At 54.9% G+C, this 16,915-nt stretch overlaps 1 protein-coding gene across 2 annotated transcripts in view; it reads left to right on the plus strand.

Moving 5' to 3' along the window:
- LOC119964206 (palmitoyltransferase ZDHHC12-B-like) overlaps positions 1–16,699 on the plus strand; it is a 51,505-nt gene extending 34,806 nt beyond the window's left edge. Inside the window, exons 5-7 of one of the 2 annotated variants that reach the window (XM_038793492.1) lie at positions 5,420–5,589; positions 10,154–10,319; positions 16,461–16,699. In XM_038793492.1, coding sequence (XP_038649420.1) covers positions 5,420–5,589; positions 10,154–10,319; positions 16,461–16,658 — 534 coding nt within the window. In that variant the 3' untranslated portion in view covers positions 16,659–16,699. The remainder of the gene's footprint in view (positions 1–5,419; positions 5,590–10,153; positions 10,320–16,460) is intronic. The other variant, XM_038793493.1, reaches the window with a different exon arrangement.
- Positions 16,700–16,915: the final 216 nt, after the last annotated feature.

Genomic DNA, 16,915 nt, shown 5'->3' on the forward strand with positions numbered 1-16,915 from the left:
TATTGCAGGCCATGGAGGATGATGACGACCCGCCCTGCGCTGAGCTCCGGGCTCTACATCGTTGGACAATGTCTGACCCATGGCCACAGTACCACCCTCCACCCGGACCATCCCAGCACCTGGGCAATGGCGCCAATGCCCTCAGCGATGGCCTGCTGAGACTGGGCCACTGCCTGCTGAGACTGGGCTATGGCCTGCTGAGACTGGGCTATGGCCTGCTGAGACTGGGCCACTGCCTGCTGAGACTGGGCCACTGCCTGCTGAGACTGGGCCACTGCCTGCTGGGACTTGGCCACTGCCTGCTGAGACTGGGTCACTGCCTGCTGAGACTGGGCCATTGCCTGCAGAGACTGGGCCATGACCTGCTGAGACTGGGCCACTGCCTGCCGAGACTGAGCCACTGCCTGCTGAGACTGGGCCATGGCCTGCTGAGACTGGGCCACTGCCTGCTGGGACTGGGCCATGGCCTGCTGAGACTGGGCCATTGCCTGCTGAGACTGGGCTATGGCCTGCTGAGACTGGGCCACTGCCTGCTGAGACTGGGCCACTGCCTGCTGAGACTGGGCCACTGCCTGCCGAGACTGAGCCACTGCCTGCTGAGACTGGGCTATGGCCTGCTGAGACTGGGCCACTGCCTGCTGAGACTGGGCCACTGCCTGCTGAGACTGGGCCATTGCCTGCTGAGACTGGGCCACGGCCTGCTGAGACTGGGCCACTGCCTGCTGGACTGGGCCACTGCCTGCTGAGACTGGGCTATGGCCTGCTGAGACTGGGCCACTGCCTGCTGAGACTGGGCCACTGCCTGCTGAGACTGGGCCATTGCCTGCTGGGACTGGGCCATGGCCTGCTGAGACTGGGCCACGGCCTGCTGAGACTGGGCCATAGCCTGCTGGGACTGGGCCATGGCCTGCTGAGACTGGGCCACTGCCTGCTGGGACTGGGCCATGGCCTGCTGAGACTGGGCCAGGGCCTGCTGAGACTGGGCCACTGCCTGCTGAGACTGGGCCACTGCCTGCTGAGACTGGGCCATTGCCTGCTGGGACTGGGCCATGGCCTGCTGAGACTGGGCCATGGCCTGCTGAGACTGGGCCACTGCCTGCTGGACTGGGCTATGGCCTGCTGAGACTGGGCCACTGCCTGCTGAGACTGGGCCATGGCCTGCTGGGACTGGGCCATTGCCTGCTGAGACTGGGCCACTGCCTGCTGAGACTGGGCCATAGCCTGCAGAGACTGGGCCATGGCCTGCTGAGACTGGGCCATGGCCTGCTGAGACTGGGCCATGGCCTGCTGGGACTGGGCCATTGCCTGCTGAGACTGGGCCACTGCCTGCTGAGACTGGGCCATAGCCTGCAGAGACTGGGCCATGGCCTGCTGAGACTGGGCCATGGCCTGCTGAGACTGGGCCACTGCCTGCTGAGACTGGGCCATAGCCTGCCGAGACTGGGCCACGGCCTGCTGAGACTGGGCCATGGCCTGCTGAGACTGGGCCACTGCCTGCTGAGACTGGGCCATGGCCTGCTGAGACTGTGCCATGGCCTGCTGAGACTGGGCTATGGCCTGCTGAGACTGGGCCATTGCCTGCTGGGTCTGGGCCACTGCCTGCTGGACTGGGCTATGGCCTGCTGGACTGGGCTATGGCCTGCTGAGACTGGGCCACGGCCTGCTGAGACTGGGCCATGGCCTGCTGAGACTGGGCCACTGCCTGCTGAGACTGGGCCATTGCCTGCTGGACTGGGCCATTGCCGGCTGGGTCTGGGCTATGGCCTGCTGAGACTGGGCCACTGCCTGCTGAGACTGGGCTATGGCCTGCTGGGTCTGGGCCATTGCCTGCTGAGACTGGGCTATGGCCTGCTGGGTCTGGGCTATGGCCTGCTGAGACTGGGCCACTGCCTGCTGAGACTGGGCCATTGCCTGCTGGACTGGGCTATGGCCTGCTGAGACTGGGCCATTGCCTGCTGGACTGGGCTATGGCGTTGAGCGCCTCTGCGATCTGCTGCTGGCTTTAGCTCCCGGTTGTTGTGAGCTCGCATCTCCTGTGGGGGACAGGAGGTTGGCCGGGATAAAGGGCAACAGTGTTCGGCAGACATATACATGCGGACCAGCGGTTGTGTGTATGTTGGCAGAGGTTCACAACCCATCCTGCCAATGCAGCCTGCATGGGTGGGTGCAGACATGTCGGTTCGCCCTAGGGCTGTGCCGCCCATCGGGGGGCGGTGGGGCGGGGGGAGGGGGGTTACTCACCCTGGCTGCCCTGACTAGGTCATTGATCTTCTTGTGGCACTGGGCGCCTGTCCTTGGTGTTACAGCCACAGCGCTGACGGCCTCTGCCACCTCCTTCCACAGGCGTCGGCTGCGGAATGGACCGACCCTGCAGCCGTGTCCGGGGTACAGGGTCTCCCTCCTCTGCTCCACTGTGTCCAGGAGCGCCTCAATGTCCCGCTTCTGGAACCTCGGCGCTGCGCGGCCGGCAGCCATTTTGGCGGGTCTCTGTGGGGGGGGGGGTTCTTTGTGCTGCGATGTGGGAGGGGGACCGTCCTTTGTGCTGCAAAGCCGCGCAGTGTTACTGGCGGCGCGTGTGTCCGTGATGGGTGACACTGTCGTGAATGGTATCACGCCGCTGTGAGCCCATTCCGGGCCGGAGAATCCGCGACGTTCGGGGGGTCCGACGCCGGAGTCATACGCGCAGTTTTTGCCGCCGGGTTCGGACCATCACGCCGATTCACGGAGAATCCCGCCCCTAGAATTTCACTGCCAGCTCCTTAAAATTGGCAAATCTCCACTCCATAAACATTTTGTCAATGCTTTCTTAAAATCCATACAGACAACATCCATGCATTCCCTTTGTTTATCAACAAAGAACAAAGAAATGTACAGCACAGGAACAGGCCCTTCGGCCCTCCAAGCCCGTGCCCGTCTAAACTACAATCTTCTACACTTCCTGGGTCCATAACCCTCTATTCCCATCCTATTCATGTATTTATCAAGATGTCCCTTAAACGTCACTATCACCCCTGCTTCCACCACCTCCTCCTCAATGCTTTCACGTTCTGACCTATTGCTCCTGTACCCATCCCCCTGCCAGACTAGTTTAAACCCTCCTGTGTGACACTAGCAAACCTCGCAGCCAGGATATTAATGCCTCTCCAGTTTAGATGCAACCCGCCCTTCTTACACACGTCACACCTGCCCCGGAAGAGCTCCCAGTGATCCAGATAATGGAAACCCTCCCTCCTACACCAGCTGTTTAGCCACGTGTTTAGCTGCTCTATCTTCCTATTTCCAGCCTCACTGGCACGTGGCACAGGGAGTAATCCCGAGATTACAACCCAAGAGGTCTTTTAATTTTCTGCCCAGCTCCCTGAACTCCTGCTGCAGGACCTTTATTTTATAAAAAAAGGTTTATTTGGAATCACTAGCTTTCCAAGCGTAGCTCCTTCATCAGGTGAGTGAACAGGTGGATTACACAAACACAGCATATAAAGGCAAAACCAATTATGCAAGATGATATTTGGAATGGGAGTGTTTGCAGGTGCGACTGGAGATGTGGGTAACCCCAGGTTACAGAGGTGTGAATTGTCTCAAGCCAGGACAGTTGGTAGGATTTCGCAAGCCCAGGCCAGATGGTGGGGATGAATGTAATGCGACATGAATCCCAGGTCCCAGTTGAGGCCGCACTCATGCGTGCGGAACTTGGCTATAAGTTTCTGCTCGGCGATTCTGCGTTGTCGCGCGTCCTGAAGGCCGCCTTGGAGAACGCTTACCCGGAGATCAGAGGCTGAATGCCCTTGACTGCTGGAGTGTTCCCCGACTGGAAGGGAGCATTCCAGCCTGGTGATTGTCGCGCGATGTCCGTTCATCCATTGTCACAGTGCCTCCCTTCATTCTCTCAGGAATGTGACTTTCCTGAATCCTTATCAACTGTTGCTTGAAAGACTCCCACATGTCCGATGGTGATTTACCCTCCAACAGCCGCACCCAATCCAATTCTTCAATTCCTGTCTAATGTTCTCGTAAGTTGCATTTCATTCCAAAGCAAATTGGGAATTCTCATTACAGCTAAATAAACACCTCAGATTTTTCCTGATTGCTTTTTAGTTTTCCCCACACGTGTCTGGGTATCCAGTAAGGATGCCAATATCCCGGTTTGGGATGCCAATATCCCGGTTTGGGATGCCAATATCCCAGTAAGGATGCCAATATCCCGGTAAGGATGCCAATATCCCGGTAAGGATGCCAATATCCCGGTTTGGGATGCCAATATCCCGGTTTGGGATACCAATATCCCAGTAAGGATGCTAATATCCCGGTTTGGGATGCCAATATCCCGGTAAGGATGCCAATATCCCGGTTTGGGATGCCAATATCCCGGTAAGGATGCCAATATCCCGGTAAGGATGCCAATATCCCGGTTTGGGATGCCAATATCCCGGTAAGGATGCCAATATCCCGGTAAGGATGCCAATATCCCGGTTTGGGATGCCAATATCCCGGTAAGGATGCCAATATCCCGGTAAGGATGCCAATATCCCGGTTTGGGATGCCAATATCCCGGTAAGGATGCCAATATCCCGGTAAGGATGCCAATATCCCGGTTTGGGATGCCAATACCCCGTTTGGGATGCCAATATCCCAGTAAGGATGCCAATATCCCGGTTTGGGATGCCAATATCCCGGTAAGGATGCCAATATCCCGGTTTGGGATGCCAATATCCCGGTTTGGGATGCCAATATCCCAGTAAGGATGCCAATATCCCGGTAAGGATGCCAATATCCCGGTTTGGGATGCCAATATCCCGGTAAGGATGCCAATATCCCGGTTTGGGATGCCAATATCCCGGTTTGGGATGCCAATATCCCGGTAAGGATGCCAATATCCCGGTTTGGGATGCCAATATCCCGGTTTGGGATGCCAATATCCCAGTAAGGATGCCAATATCCCGGTAAGGATGCCAATATCCCGGTTTGGGATGCCAATATCCCGGTTTGGGATGCCAATATCCCGGTAAGGATGCCAATATCCAGGTTTGGGATGCCAATATCCCGGTTTGGGATGCCAATATCCCGGTAAGGATGCCAATATCCCGGTAAGGATGCCAATATCCCGGTTTGGGATGCCAATATCCCGGTAAGGATGCCAATATCCCGGTAAGGATGCCAATATCCCAGTTTGGGATGCCAATATCCCGGTAAGGATGCCAATATCCCGGTAAGGATGCCAATATCCCGGTTTGGGATGCCAATATTCCGGTAAGGATGCCAATATCCCGTTTTGCCAACATTCGCTGAAAGTCATTTGGGAGATTTAATGGAGGTGATGATGGTTGAGTTTGAGGCACTGAAGCTGGGGGAGAGGAGAGGTTTCTGTGTGGGATTCTGGATAATATTTACATCAAACAATCTGATTCTGTTGCTCTTTCAGTTCATCGAGCAGAATCTGGATTCAGACCACTTGGTGGCGGCTAATGTGTGTCACACCTGTCAGCTTCTCCAGCCACTCCGGACTGTACACTGTTCTGCTACAAATCAGTGTGTGAGGCACTTTGATCATTACTGCCTTCTGATTTACAATGCTGTCGGATACAAAAACAGGTCTGAACTAACCTGAAAATAGTCTCGGTGCTTAACACCCTCTGATCCGCCAATCGCGATCTGTCTGCCTGACTGTGTGTCTGTGATGTGCTGCATGTGTGTAACCAGGTTGATAAATATGGATGAAACTGTATCACCGTTTAATAGTATCAACACCATCAATTAGCAATTCCAAAGAAATTAATCATTCAGATTTTCCATGCAGAGCTCACCAAGGGCAGCACAGTAGCACAGTGGTTAGCACAGTTGCTTCACAGCTCCAGGGTCACAGGTTCGATTCCGGCTTGGGTCACTGTCTGTGCGGAGTCTGCACGTTCTCCCCGTGTGTGCATGGGTTTCCTCCGGGTGCTCCGGTTTCCTCCCACAGTCTAAAGACGTATAGGTTAGGTGGATTGGCCGTGATAAATTACCCTTAGTGTCCAAAAAAAAGGTTGGTGGGGTTACTGGGTTATGGGGATAGGGTAGAGGACTTAAGTAGGGTGCTCTTTCCAAGGGCCAGTACAGATTTATAGAATAGAACAGTACAGCACAGAACAGGCCCTTCGGCCCTCGATGTTGTGCCGAGCAATGATCACCCCACTCAAACCCACGTATCCACCCTATACCCGTAACCCAACAACCCCCCCTTAACCTTATTTTTTTTTTAGGACACTACGGGCAATTTAGCATGGCCAATCCACCTAACCCGCACATCTTTGGACTGTGGGAGGAAACCGGAGCACCCGGAGGAAACCCACGCACACACGGGGAGGATGTGCAGACTCCACACAGACAGTGACCCAGCCGGGAATCGAACCTGGGACCCTGGAGCTGTGAAGCATTGATGCTAACCACCATGCTACCATTCTGCCTCTTTCTGCACTGTAAATTCTATGATTCTATGATTAATGAGTGGAAAATATTGCTACAGGAACAGGCCATTTGCTGCTATAGCCTGTCCTCCAATTCAATAAATCCTGGTTGTTCTGTGATCTAACTCCATAATTCCCTCCAATGCTCCATATCATTTAAAACCTTCAAATCTGTCTGTGCATTTGATAAGGTTCCCCATGGTTGGCTCATTCAGAAAGTTAGGAGGCATGGGATACAGGGAAATCTGGCTGTCTGGATACAGAATTGGCTGGCCGAAAGAAGACAGCGAATGGTAGCGGATGGAACGTATTCCGCCTGGAGGTCAGTGACCAGTGGTGTCCCGCAAGGATCTGGGTCGGAGAATCGCCGGGGGTCGGAGTGAATCCCGTCCCCACCGTCCTCCGAAATGTCCGGCCCGCGATGGCCCAAAGTCCCGCCCGGTTTTTGCCAGTCCCGTCGGCGTACATTGGAGTAGGTCCCTTTCCGGCAGGGCCTGGCAGTGCTGCCGGCCCCCGGGGTTCTCAGGGGGCGCGGGGGGGATCTGACCCCGGGGGGGCGCCCCCACGGTGGCCTGGCCCGCGATCGGGGTCCACCAATCCGCGGGCGAGTCTGTTCCGTGGGGCACGCTATTCCTCCACATCGGCCGCTGTGGTCTTCCGCCATGGCTGATGCGGAGACGAACCCTCCCGCGCATGCGCTGGGCTGACGGCAGCACACACTGGTGCTCCTGCGCATGCGCCAACGCTGCCGGCCGGCGGAGGCCCTTCAGTGCCGGTTGGCATGGCAGCAACCCCGCCGCCGCCGGCCTAGCTCCTCGGCACCGGTACAGCCCACCCCGCCGGGTAGGGGAGAATCTCGCCCCTGGTCTTTACGGTTTTTATAAATGACTTGGATGAGGAAGAGGAAGGGTGGGTTGGTAAGTTTTCCGATGGCACGAAGGCTGGGGAGTTGTAGATAGTGTTGAGGATTGTTGCAGGTTACAGCAGGACATTGACAGGATGCAGAGCTGGGCTGAGAAGTGGCAGATGGAATTCAACCGAGATAAATGTGAAGTGATTCATTTTGGAAGGTTGAATTTGAATGCTGAATACAGGGTTAAAGACCGGATTCAAAGACAGGACCCGTAGCGCGGGTTCAATTCCCGTACCGCCCTCCCCGAACAGGTGCCGGAATGTGGCGACTAGGGGCTTTTCACAGTAACTTCATTGAAGCCTACTCGTGACAATAAGCGATTATTATTATTATTCTTGGAAGTGTGGAGTAATAGAGGGATCTTGGGGTCCATGTACATAGATCCCTCAAAGTTGCCACCCAGGTTGATAGGGTTGTTAAGAGGGCGTATGGTGTGTTGGCTTTCATTAACAGGGGGATTGAGTTTAAGAGCCGCGAGGTTTTGCTGCAGCTTTATGAAACCCTAGTTAGACCACACTTGGAATACTGTGTCCAGTTCTGGTCACCTCATTATGGGAAGGATGTGGATGCTTTGGAGAGGGTACAGAGGAGATTTACCAGGATGCTGCCTGGACTGGAGGGCATGTCTTATGAAGAAAGGTTGAGGGAGCTAGGGCTATTCTCACTGGAGTGAAGAAGGCAGAGAGGTGACTTGATAGAGGTGTACAAGGCGATGAGAGGCATGGATAGAGTGGATAGCCAGAGACTTTTCCCCAGGGTGGAAATGGCTGTCATGAGGGGACATAATTTTAAGGTGATTGGAGGAAGGTATAGGGGAGATGTCAGAGGTAGGTTCTTTCCACAGAGTAGTGGGTGTGTGGAATGCACTGCCAGCAGAGGTATGGTATGTTGGCTTTCTATTAACAGGGGGATTGAGTTTAAGAGCCGCAAGGTTTTGCTGCAGCTTTATGAAACCCTAGTTAGACCACATTTGGAATATTGTGTGCAGTTCTGGTCACCTCATTATAGGGAGGATGTGGATTCTTTGGAGAGTCAGAGTCAAAAGGACATTTAAGCAACTCTTGGACAGGCACATGGACAGCAGTAAATAGAAGGGATGTAGGTTAGGCTGATCTTAGGTTAGGATAAATGGTCAGCACAACATTGTGGGCCGAAGGGCCTGTACTGTGCTGTACTGTTCTATGTTCTAGAACATTGAAAATTATTGGGGGCCCTCGTAATCTAGAACATAGAACATAGAACAGTACAGCACAGAACAGGCCCTTCGGCCCTCAATGTTGTGCCGAGCCATGATCACCCTACTCAAACCCACGTATCCACCCTATACCCGTAACCCAACAACTCCCCCCCTTAACCTTACTATTAGGACACTACGGGCAATTTAGCCTGGCCAATCCACCTAACCCGCACATCTTTGGACTGTGGGAGGAAAGCGGAGCACCCGGAGGAAACCCACGCACACACGGGGAGGACGTGCAGACTCCACACAGACAGTGACCCAGCCGGGAATCGAACCTGGGACCCTGGAGCTGTGAAGCATTTATGCTAACCACCATGCTACCCTGCTGCCCTCTGTACGATCTGTACAGGAATACATGCAGAATGTTGACTTTGTCCATTCACACTCTCTTTTCTGCCTCTTTTCTGCTGCTGCTCCGTGGAGCTGCCTGCACCCACTGGCAGGGCAGTGGCAGCTTTCACCATGCCTGCTGTCACTGGCAGGGCAGTGGCAGCTCTCACCATGCCTGCTGTCACTGGCAGGGCAGTGGCAGCTCTCACCATGCCTGCTCCCACTGGCAGGGCAGTGGCAGCTGTCACCATGCCTGCTGTCACTGGCAGGGCAGTGGCAGCTCTCACCATGCCTGCTGTCACTGGCAGGGCAGTGGCAGCTCTCACCATGCCTGCTCCCACTGGCAGGGCAGTGGCAGATCTCACCATGCCTGCTCCCACTGGCAGGGCAGTGGCAGCTTTCGCCATGCCTGCTCCCACTGGCAGGGCAGTGGCAGCTCTCACCATGCCTGCTCCCACTGGCAGGGCTGTGGCAGATCTCACCATGCCTGCTCTCACTGGCAGGGCAGTGGCAGATCTCACCATGCCTGCTCCCACTGGCAGGGCAGTGGCAGCTCTCACCATGCCTGCTGTCACTGGCAGGGCAGTGGCAGCTCTCACCATGCCTGCTCCCACTGGCAGGGCAGTGGCAGCTGTCACCATGCCTGCTGTCACTGGCAGGGCAGTGGCAGCTGTCACCATGCCTGCTCCCACTGGCAGGGCAGTGGCAGCTGTCACCATGCCTGCTCCCACTGGCAGGGCAGTGGCAGCTTTCACCATGCCTGCTGTCACTGGCAGGGCAGTGGCAGATCTCACCATGCCTGCTGTCACTGGCAGGGCAGTGGCAGCTGTCACCATGCCTGCTGTCACTGGCAGGGCAGTGGCAGATCTCACCATGCCTGCTCCCACTGGCAGGGCAGTGGCAGCTGTCACCATGCCTGCTGTCACTGGCAGGGCAGTGGCAGCTGTCACCATGCCTGCTGTCACTGGCAGGGCAGTGGCAGCTTTCACCATGGCTACAGTCCCTCAGTCACTGGCAGGTAGCCCCCACGTCCTGGAAGCACTCAACATCAGTAATTTGGCACTGAGCTTGTCTCCTGCCCAATTAGGACATTTCTATTTCAAAATAGCCCCTTGTGAATGGCAAAGTTGAAGTGCAGGCTGAGGTTTTGTCCAGTTGTTGGGTCTCGACCTGCTTTGAAAGTCTTGCCCCAGGTGTCTGAAATCTTCACTTTGCTTTCTCCCTCCTCAGAGCTTCGTTTTTCCTCTTTCTGGTTCTGTTGGTGATGAATTGTTGGATGGCAGCTTTTATTGCTGCAACATGGTTTCACAGATTTGGATTGTACCTGCCAATCCTGGCTTTCTTTCTTGCTGTGCTCGTCAGTGCATTTGGTTTCTCGCTGCAAGTCAGCTTCACGGTGAGTAAACAGCAACGAGGAACTTCATTCATGTCTGAAAATTGCTCCTGACAGGAAGTGAGATTGGATCTTCCCCTTCCTGTCAGAACTAGTTCCAAATTCTCTGCATTAAGAAGCTTCTCCACAATTCCTTGTTTGGATTTAGTTGTGACTAACTTGTCATTTACCATAGAATTTAAAGTGCAGAAGGAGGCCATTCGGCCCATTGAGTCTGCACCGGCCCCTGGAAAAAGCACCTGTTGTGCGTTTTCTCTTTACTTTGCTCTTCACTCTGGTTCTGTTCTAATTAGGGCAATCAGTGAGTTTACCTTCTTTCTATATTGTCTATGTCCGAATGCTTAGAGTCGCCAGGTAACGAAAATGAAAATCGCTTATTGTCACGAGTAGGCTTCAATGAAGTTACTGTGCAAAGCCCCTAGTCGCCACATTCCGGCGCCTGTCCGGGGAGGCTGGTACAGGAATCGAACCGTGCTGCTGGCCTGCTTGGTCTGCTTTAAAAGCCAGCGATTTAGCCCAGAGAGCTATTACCACAAGTTTCAACCGGCTATCGATCAAAGAGCCAAACACCAGTTAGTTTGTTCAAGGTCACGGGTACTTTATCTACATACAATCAGTCGTGCAACATAAACACTACTTGTTAACTACACCTATTACTAAGACAACCTGTACTTAACTTCGGGCACCCGGTTTAGATCAGGAAACAGTGGCCGCTGCTCAGGATCTCTCGGGTTGGAAGGGGTAACTGCTGCTCGGCTGGGCTCATCCTTCTGGTAGCGGGCGTTGAACTCGAACTCACTTCTGGTGTTGCTGCGTTTGACGATGACCGTGACCGGGGACCAGGGCTAAAAGAGAGCGAACATATGGCAAACTCTTCCTTTATACTCGGGGGGGGGGGGGGGGTGCGCTCTTTTGGGCGGTCCTTCGTTTGGGCCTTACTAATTGGGTGATCCCTGATCACTCTGTTTGGTTCCTTAGCCAATAAGTGGGCGGGGATCTGGGTGGCTGGGCGTGTCCCAAGCGGTCACTGACCCCGGTGTTTGTGTTTCCCTTGGACAGGGAGTGGTGCCGAAATGTCTGGGACTGTCCCGGTAGCTGGAGTACCAGTCCTTTGTGTTGGGGGAGATGGGCCATCACCTGCTAATAGGCCTGATTAACATGCTAATGAGACAGGATTTCGATACCGTCTGGGCTTTGCTGACAAATATGCATTTCAGGGTCAGAACCTGCCTGACTCTTGGCTTGTCCATTTTACCCATCAGTCTTTGTGAGTTGCTCTGTGCTTAGTTGTAAGTGGCCATCCCAGATGCACACCCTACCCAAGCCCACACCGCCACCCTATCCCTGTAACCCAGTAACCCCACCCCAACATTTTTGGGCACTAAGGGCAATTTATCATGGCCAATCCACCTAACTTGCACATCTTTGGACTGCGGGAGGAAACCGGAGCACCCGGAGGAAACCCACGCAGACACAGGGAGAACGTGTAGACTTTGCACAGACAGTGACCCAGCGGGGAATCGAACCTGGGACCCTGGAGCTGTAAAGCCACAGTGCTATCCACTTGTGCTAATGTGCTGCCCACAAACAGCAGGTTTTAGACCTTTTTAGCCATCTCGTACAGTACCTCCAAATGTCTCCGTTTCTGCCCAGCAGAAAAACTGACTTCTTCCCGAGAGAATTGTTTCTGAAATAATAGGAATTCTGTGTGTTCTGAGGCTGAACACAAGCTGCAACCAGAATCCTTTCATTAGTTTCTGTAGGTCTCTTTTTAGCTCATTCTCATTTCCATGCCAACCTAGATCACAGACGGGTTCATGGCTTTGACTCTGACCTGAAACGTCTCCATAACTGGGAGACAGGGTAGATTCTGGGCAGTCCAATGCCCCCATAGTCTGAAGTCCAACTTACAGAATTCTCTTTGACTTGGTTTTGGATTTAAAGGGAAATCTGTCAAATGCCATTGTTTTCCCAGGTACAGAAATCATCATAATGCGTAAGACACTAGTTAGTTCTCAGCGAGAATATTGTGCATAGTTCTGGGTGACACACTCGCGGAAGGATGAGCATGCAATGGAGAGAGTGCAGAAGAGATTTACAAGAATGTTTTCAGGTTGAGGAACTTCTGTTGGAGAGAAGACTGAGAGACGATTTGATTGGGTTTTACAAAATGATTAGGGACACTGGACTGGGTAGGTTGGGACAAACTGTTCCTGTTTGAAAATGAATTAAGAATGAGCAGGCACAGATTCAAAGGGCAGCACGGTAGCATTGTGGTTAGCACTGTTGCTTCACAGCTCCAGGATCCCAGGTTCAATTCCCCGCTGGGTCACGGTCTGTGCGGAGTCTGCACGTTCTCCCCGTGTGTGCGTGGGTTTCCTCCAGGTGCTCCGGTTTCCTCCCACAGTCCAAAGATGTGCTGGTTAGGTGGATTGCCCATGCTAAATTTCCCTTAGAGTCCAAAAAATGTTAAGTGGGGTTACCGGATTATGGGGATAGGGTGGAGGTGTGTGACTTAAATACGGTGCCCTTTCCAATGGTCAGTGCAGACTCGATGGGCCAAATGGCCTCCTTCTGCACTGTAAATTCAATGATTCCATGAAAGTAATTTGCAAGAGGGGGAAATGTGATGTGAGAAAAGAATAGATTGGATCTGGAATTCACTGCCTGAATTGTGGTGGAGGCAGGTTCAAATCCAGGCTTTCCAAAGGGCATTCGGTGACTTTCTGCAGGGGTTACAGGGGAAAAGGCACAAAGTTATGGGGTGGAATTCTCCATCTTGCCATGCCCCCGCCAGCAGCAGGATTCTCTGTCCCTCCAGCCGGCCAATGGGGTTTCCCATGGTGGGCATCCTCTAGCGTGGGTGCGCTGCCAGTGCAACGGAGAATCCCGACAACGGAGAATCCCAACTGCGGAGAATCCCGACAGCGGAGAATCCCAACAGCGGAGAATCCCGACAGCGGGGAATCCCGACAGCGGAGAATCCCGACAACGGAGAATCCCAACAGCGGAGAACCCCGGGCACGATTCTCCGCTGCCCACGACGGGTCGGAGAATAGCGGGAGGGCCTTCCCGACATTTTTCCCGACCTCCCGCTATTCTCCCCCCCCCCCCACGGCCGCCCCACGACACGAATCGCTGCTCGCCGTTTTTTTACAGCGAACAGCGATTCTCCCCTGGCCGATGGGCCGAGTTCCCAGGCCTTTACGGCCGTTTTCACAAACGCAAACACACCTGCTCTCACCGTTCGTGAAAACGGCCGCAAAGTGCCGTCCCGGACAACCATGGCACCGATTGGCATGGCCGCACCACGGCCGTGCCAAGGGTGGCATGGGCCCACGATCGGTGGGCACCGATCGCGGGCAGTGGGTCCGATACCCGCGCAGTCTTTGTTCCTCTGCCGCCCCGCAGGACCAGTCCACGGGGCGGCTGAGGGGCATGACGGCCCGTGCATGCGCAGGTTTGACGCATATGCGTGATGACATCATCCGCGCATGCGCGGCTTGGAGCCGTCCAACCCACGCATTTGCGGCTGACGTCATCGTGCGTGTCAGCCGCCGTGACGCTTGGCGCGCGGGTTTAGCGACGGTCGCTAAGCCCGCGATGCTGTGCTGCACGGGGCCCCGCTGCTAACCCCGACCGGGGGGGAGAATCGGGTCCTGGGGGGGGGGGGGGGGGGGGGCGCGGAGGCTGCCGTGAAACACGGCCAGTTTCACGGCAGCCTTTACGACTTGCCGCATTTGCATCCCCCGAACTGCCGAGAATCCCAACTGCAGAGAATCCCGACAGTGCAGAATCCCGACAGCGGAGAATCCCGACAGCGGAGAATCCCAGCTGCGGAGAATCCCAGCTGCGGAGAATCCCGACAGCGGAGAATCCCAGCTGCAGAGAATCCCAACTGCGGAGAATCCCAGCTGCGGAGAATCCAGCTGCGGAGAATCCCGACAGCGGAGAATCCCAGCTGCGGAGAATCCCAGCTGCGGAGAATCCCGACAGCGGAGAATCCCAGCTGCAGAGAATCCCAACTGCAGAGAATCCCAGCTGCGGAGAATCCAGCTGATGTTTGTTTGGAGTCGGTGCAGACACAGTGGACACAATGACTGGCCGGATCGGAGAATCGCCGGTGGGGGAAGCGTGAATACAGCCCCGCTGCCGGCTGCCGAATACTCCGGCGCCGGGATTTTCGCAGGGGCGGGAATAGTGGCGCGCCGGTCAGCAGCCGCTGGCAGCAGCCCACACGACGATTCACCCCCCCCCCCCCACGATGGGCCGAGCGGCCGCCCGTTTACGGCCAGTCCCACCGGCATAAATCAAACCAGTTGGACCTGGATCTGCGGGCGGCCTCTTTCACTCTGCGCCGGCTGCTGTCAACCTCCGCCATGGCCGGGGTGGAGAAGAACCCCCCTGCGCATTCGCTGGGATGACCCTAGCACACGCTGGCGCTCCCGCGTATGCGCCAACTCGCACTGCCGGCGGTCCTTCCGCACCGGCTGGCGTGGCATCAACCCCACCGGCGCTGGCCTCGCCCCTGAAGGTGTGGAGGAATCTGCACCTTCCGGGTGGCCTGACACCAGAGTGGCTCACGCCAGGAAGAGGAAATGACCTCTTTTGGCACCGCAACAATTCTGTGATTCGGGGCGGGATTCTCCCCTACCCGGCGGGGAGTGGCCTGAACCACTCCAGTGTCGGACCACCCGGAAAGTACGGAATCCTCCACACCTTCAGGGGCTAGGCCACTGCTGGTGGGGTTGACGGCGCGCCGACCTTCGCCGAAGAGCGTCTGCCAGCCGGCACAAGTTGCCGCATGCGCGGGAGTGCCAGCGTGTGCTGGTGAGATCCCAGTGCATGCACAGAGGGGTTTCTTCTGCATGGCGGCCATGACAGATCGTTACAGCAGCCGGCGCAGAGGGAAAAAGTACCCTCATGGCACAGGCCCGCTCGCAGATCGGTGGGCCCCGATCACGGGCCAGGCCACCATGGGGGCATACCCCAGGGCCAGATCCCCCCCCACGAGGACTCCGCAGAGCCCGGTCCCGCCGTTAAAACCTTAAGTAATTTACACCGGCGGGACCGGCTGAAAACTGGCGGCTGCTCAGCCCATCGTGGAGCGGAGAATCGCCCGGGGGGGGGGGGGGGGGACTGCTAACGGCCCCTGACCGCCACGGTGCGATTCCTGCTCCCGCCGAAAAACCGGCGGTGGTGAATCTGGCAGCCGGCGGCAGGGTGGAATTCATGCTGCCCCCCGGCAATTCTCTGGCCCAGCGAGGGGTCGGAGAATCCCACCCAATCTATTTTAAATAGGAGTAGGCCACCCAGACACTCCGACTATTAAAAAGAAGATGAGCTTCATGCATTGCAGTGAGATTGTGGTATAGCCATCTAAGATGGCCAGCTACAAAGGGCCATGGGAATTATGCCCAACCCAGGACTCAGACAGATACAGAGCCTGTGTGTATCTGAAACACAGGTAACCAGACCCGACCAAAACCACCGCATTTTAATGGCCCATTTTCCCAGGACAATAGAACTCAAATCAAGCAACCGGTACAGCCACAGACTGATCGGCGCCACTCCCCTTACTCAGAAAGCCCAACTACCATTGGGTCCCAGGTTAAGGACCGCCCCAAAGAGCGCAAAATCCCAGAGGGATAAAAGAGGACACAGGCTCATTTGGATCCGGCCTGTGCCCAACCCAATTGCAGCAGGAACAGCCAGCTAAGTTCAAGACCAACGATCGCTACCTGACAGATGAGCCCAGCAGAGACAGAGCCACTCTCTTCGAACCAGCCAAGTGAAATCCAGATAAAGGCCTTATCCATTTGCACAGTGCCGGTCGCCCTGAAGTTAAGTATAGGGTATTGTAGCTTATAGGTGTAGTTTAACCCGCAGTAGATATTGTGTTTGCATGTCGAGGTAACTCTTGTGTATGTAAATCAACCATCTTTTGAACTAACTAACTGGTTGTGTGGTCGTTTGATCGATATAAGGGAAGGCTTGTGGTTCACCAACATTATTCTAGAGCAACAGTGGTCTGTTTTTTCTGTGCTGCACTATACTCCATGTCAAGCACTTTGATTGGAATGACTGAGGTTTGGATTGGGTGATTTGGAGAGCAGGCGATTACTGTTGATTCTTTTGCTCTAGTTGACCCTGGCAATGATGAACCTGACAGCGTATGAGGTGCAACATTGTCGGGAACTTGCCTATTTGAAGAGAAGATGCGGTTATATTTCTAACCCTTTCCAGCGAGGAGTGAAGCTCAATTTGCTCGAGTACTTTCACTTTATTGAGCCTCTAAATTACGAAGAAATCCAAAAACACCAACAACAGAACTGGGTGTAACTGCTGGAATATATTTTTCAATAAATTGACTGTTGACCAAATTAAGTCTCAATTTTCTGATGATGGAAAGATTCAATCATTTCCTATTTATCGTTCTGATGTCATCAGGAGCAAAGTAAGATTCTCGGGACTGGATTCACACACACACACCCACCCACAGACCAACATACACCCACACCCACACCCACACACACCCACACACACACCCACCCACAGCCCAACATACACCCACACACACACCCACACACACCCACACA

Source organism: Scyliorhinus canicula, chromosome 4 (genome assembly GCF_902713615.1).
Source record: "Scyliorhinus canicula chromosome 4, sScyCan1.1, whole genome shotgun sequence".
Classification (NCBI taxonomy): domain Eukaryota; kingdom Metazoa; phylum Chordata; class Chondrichthyes; order Carcharhiniformes; family Scyliorhinidae; genus Scyliorhinus; species Scyliorhinus canicula.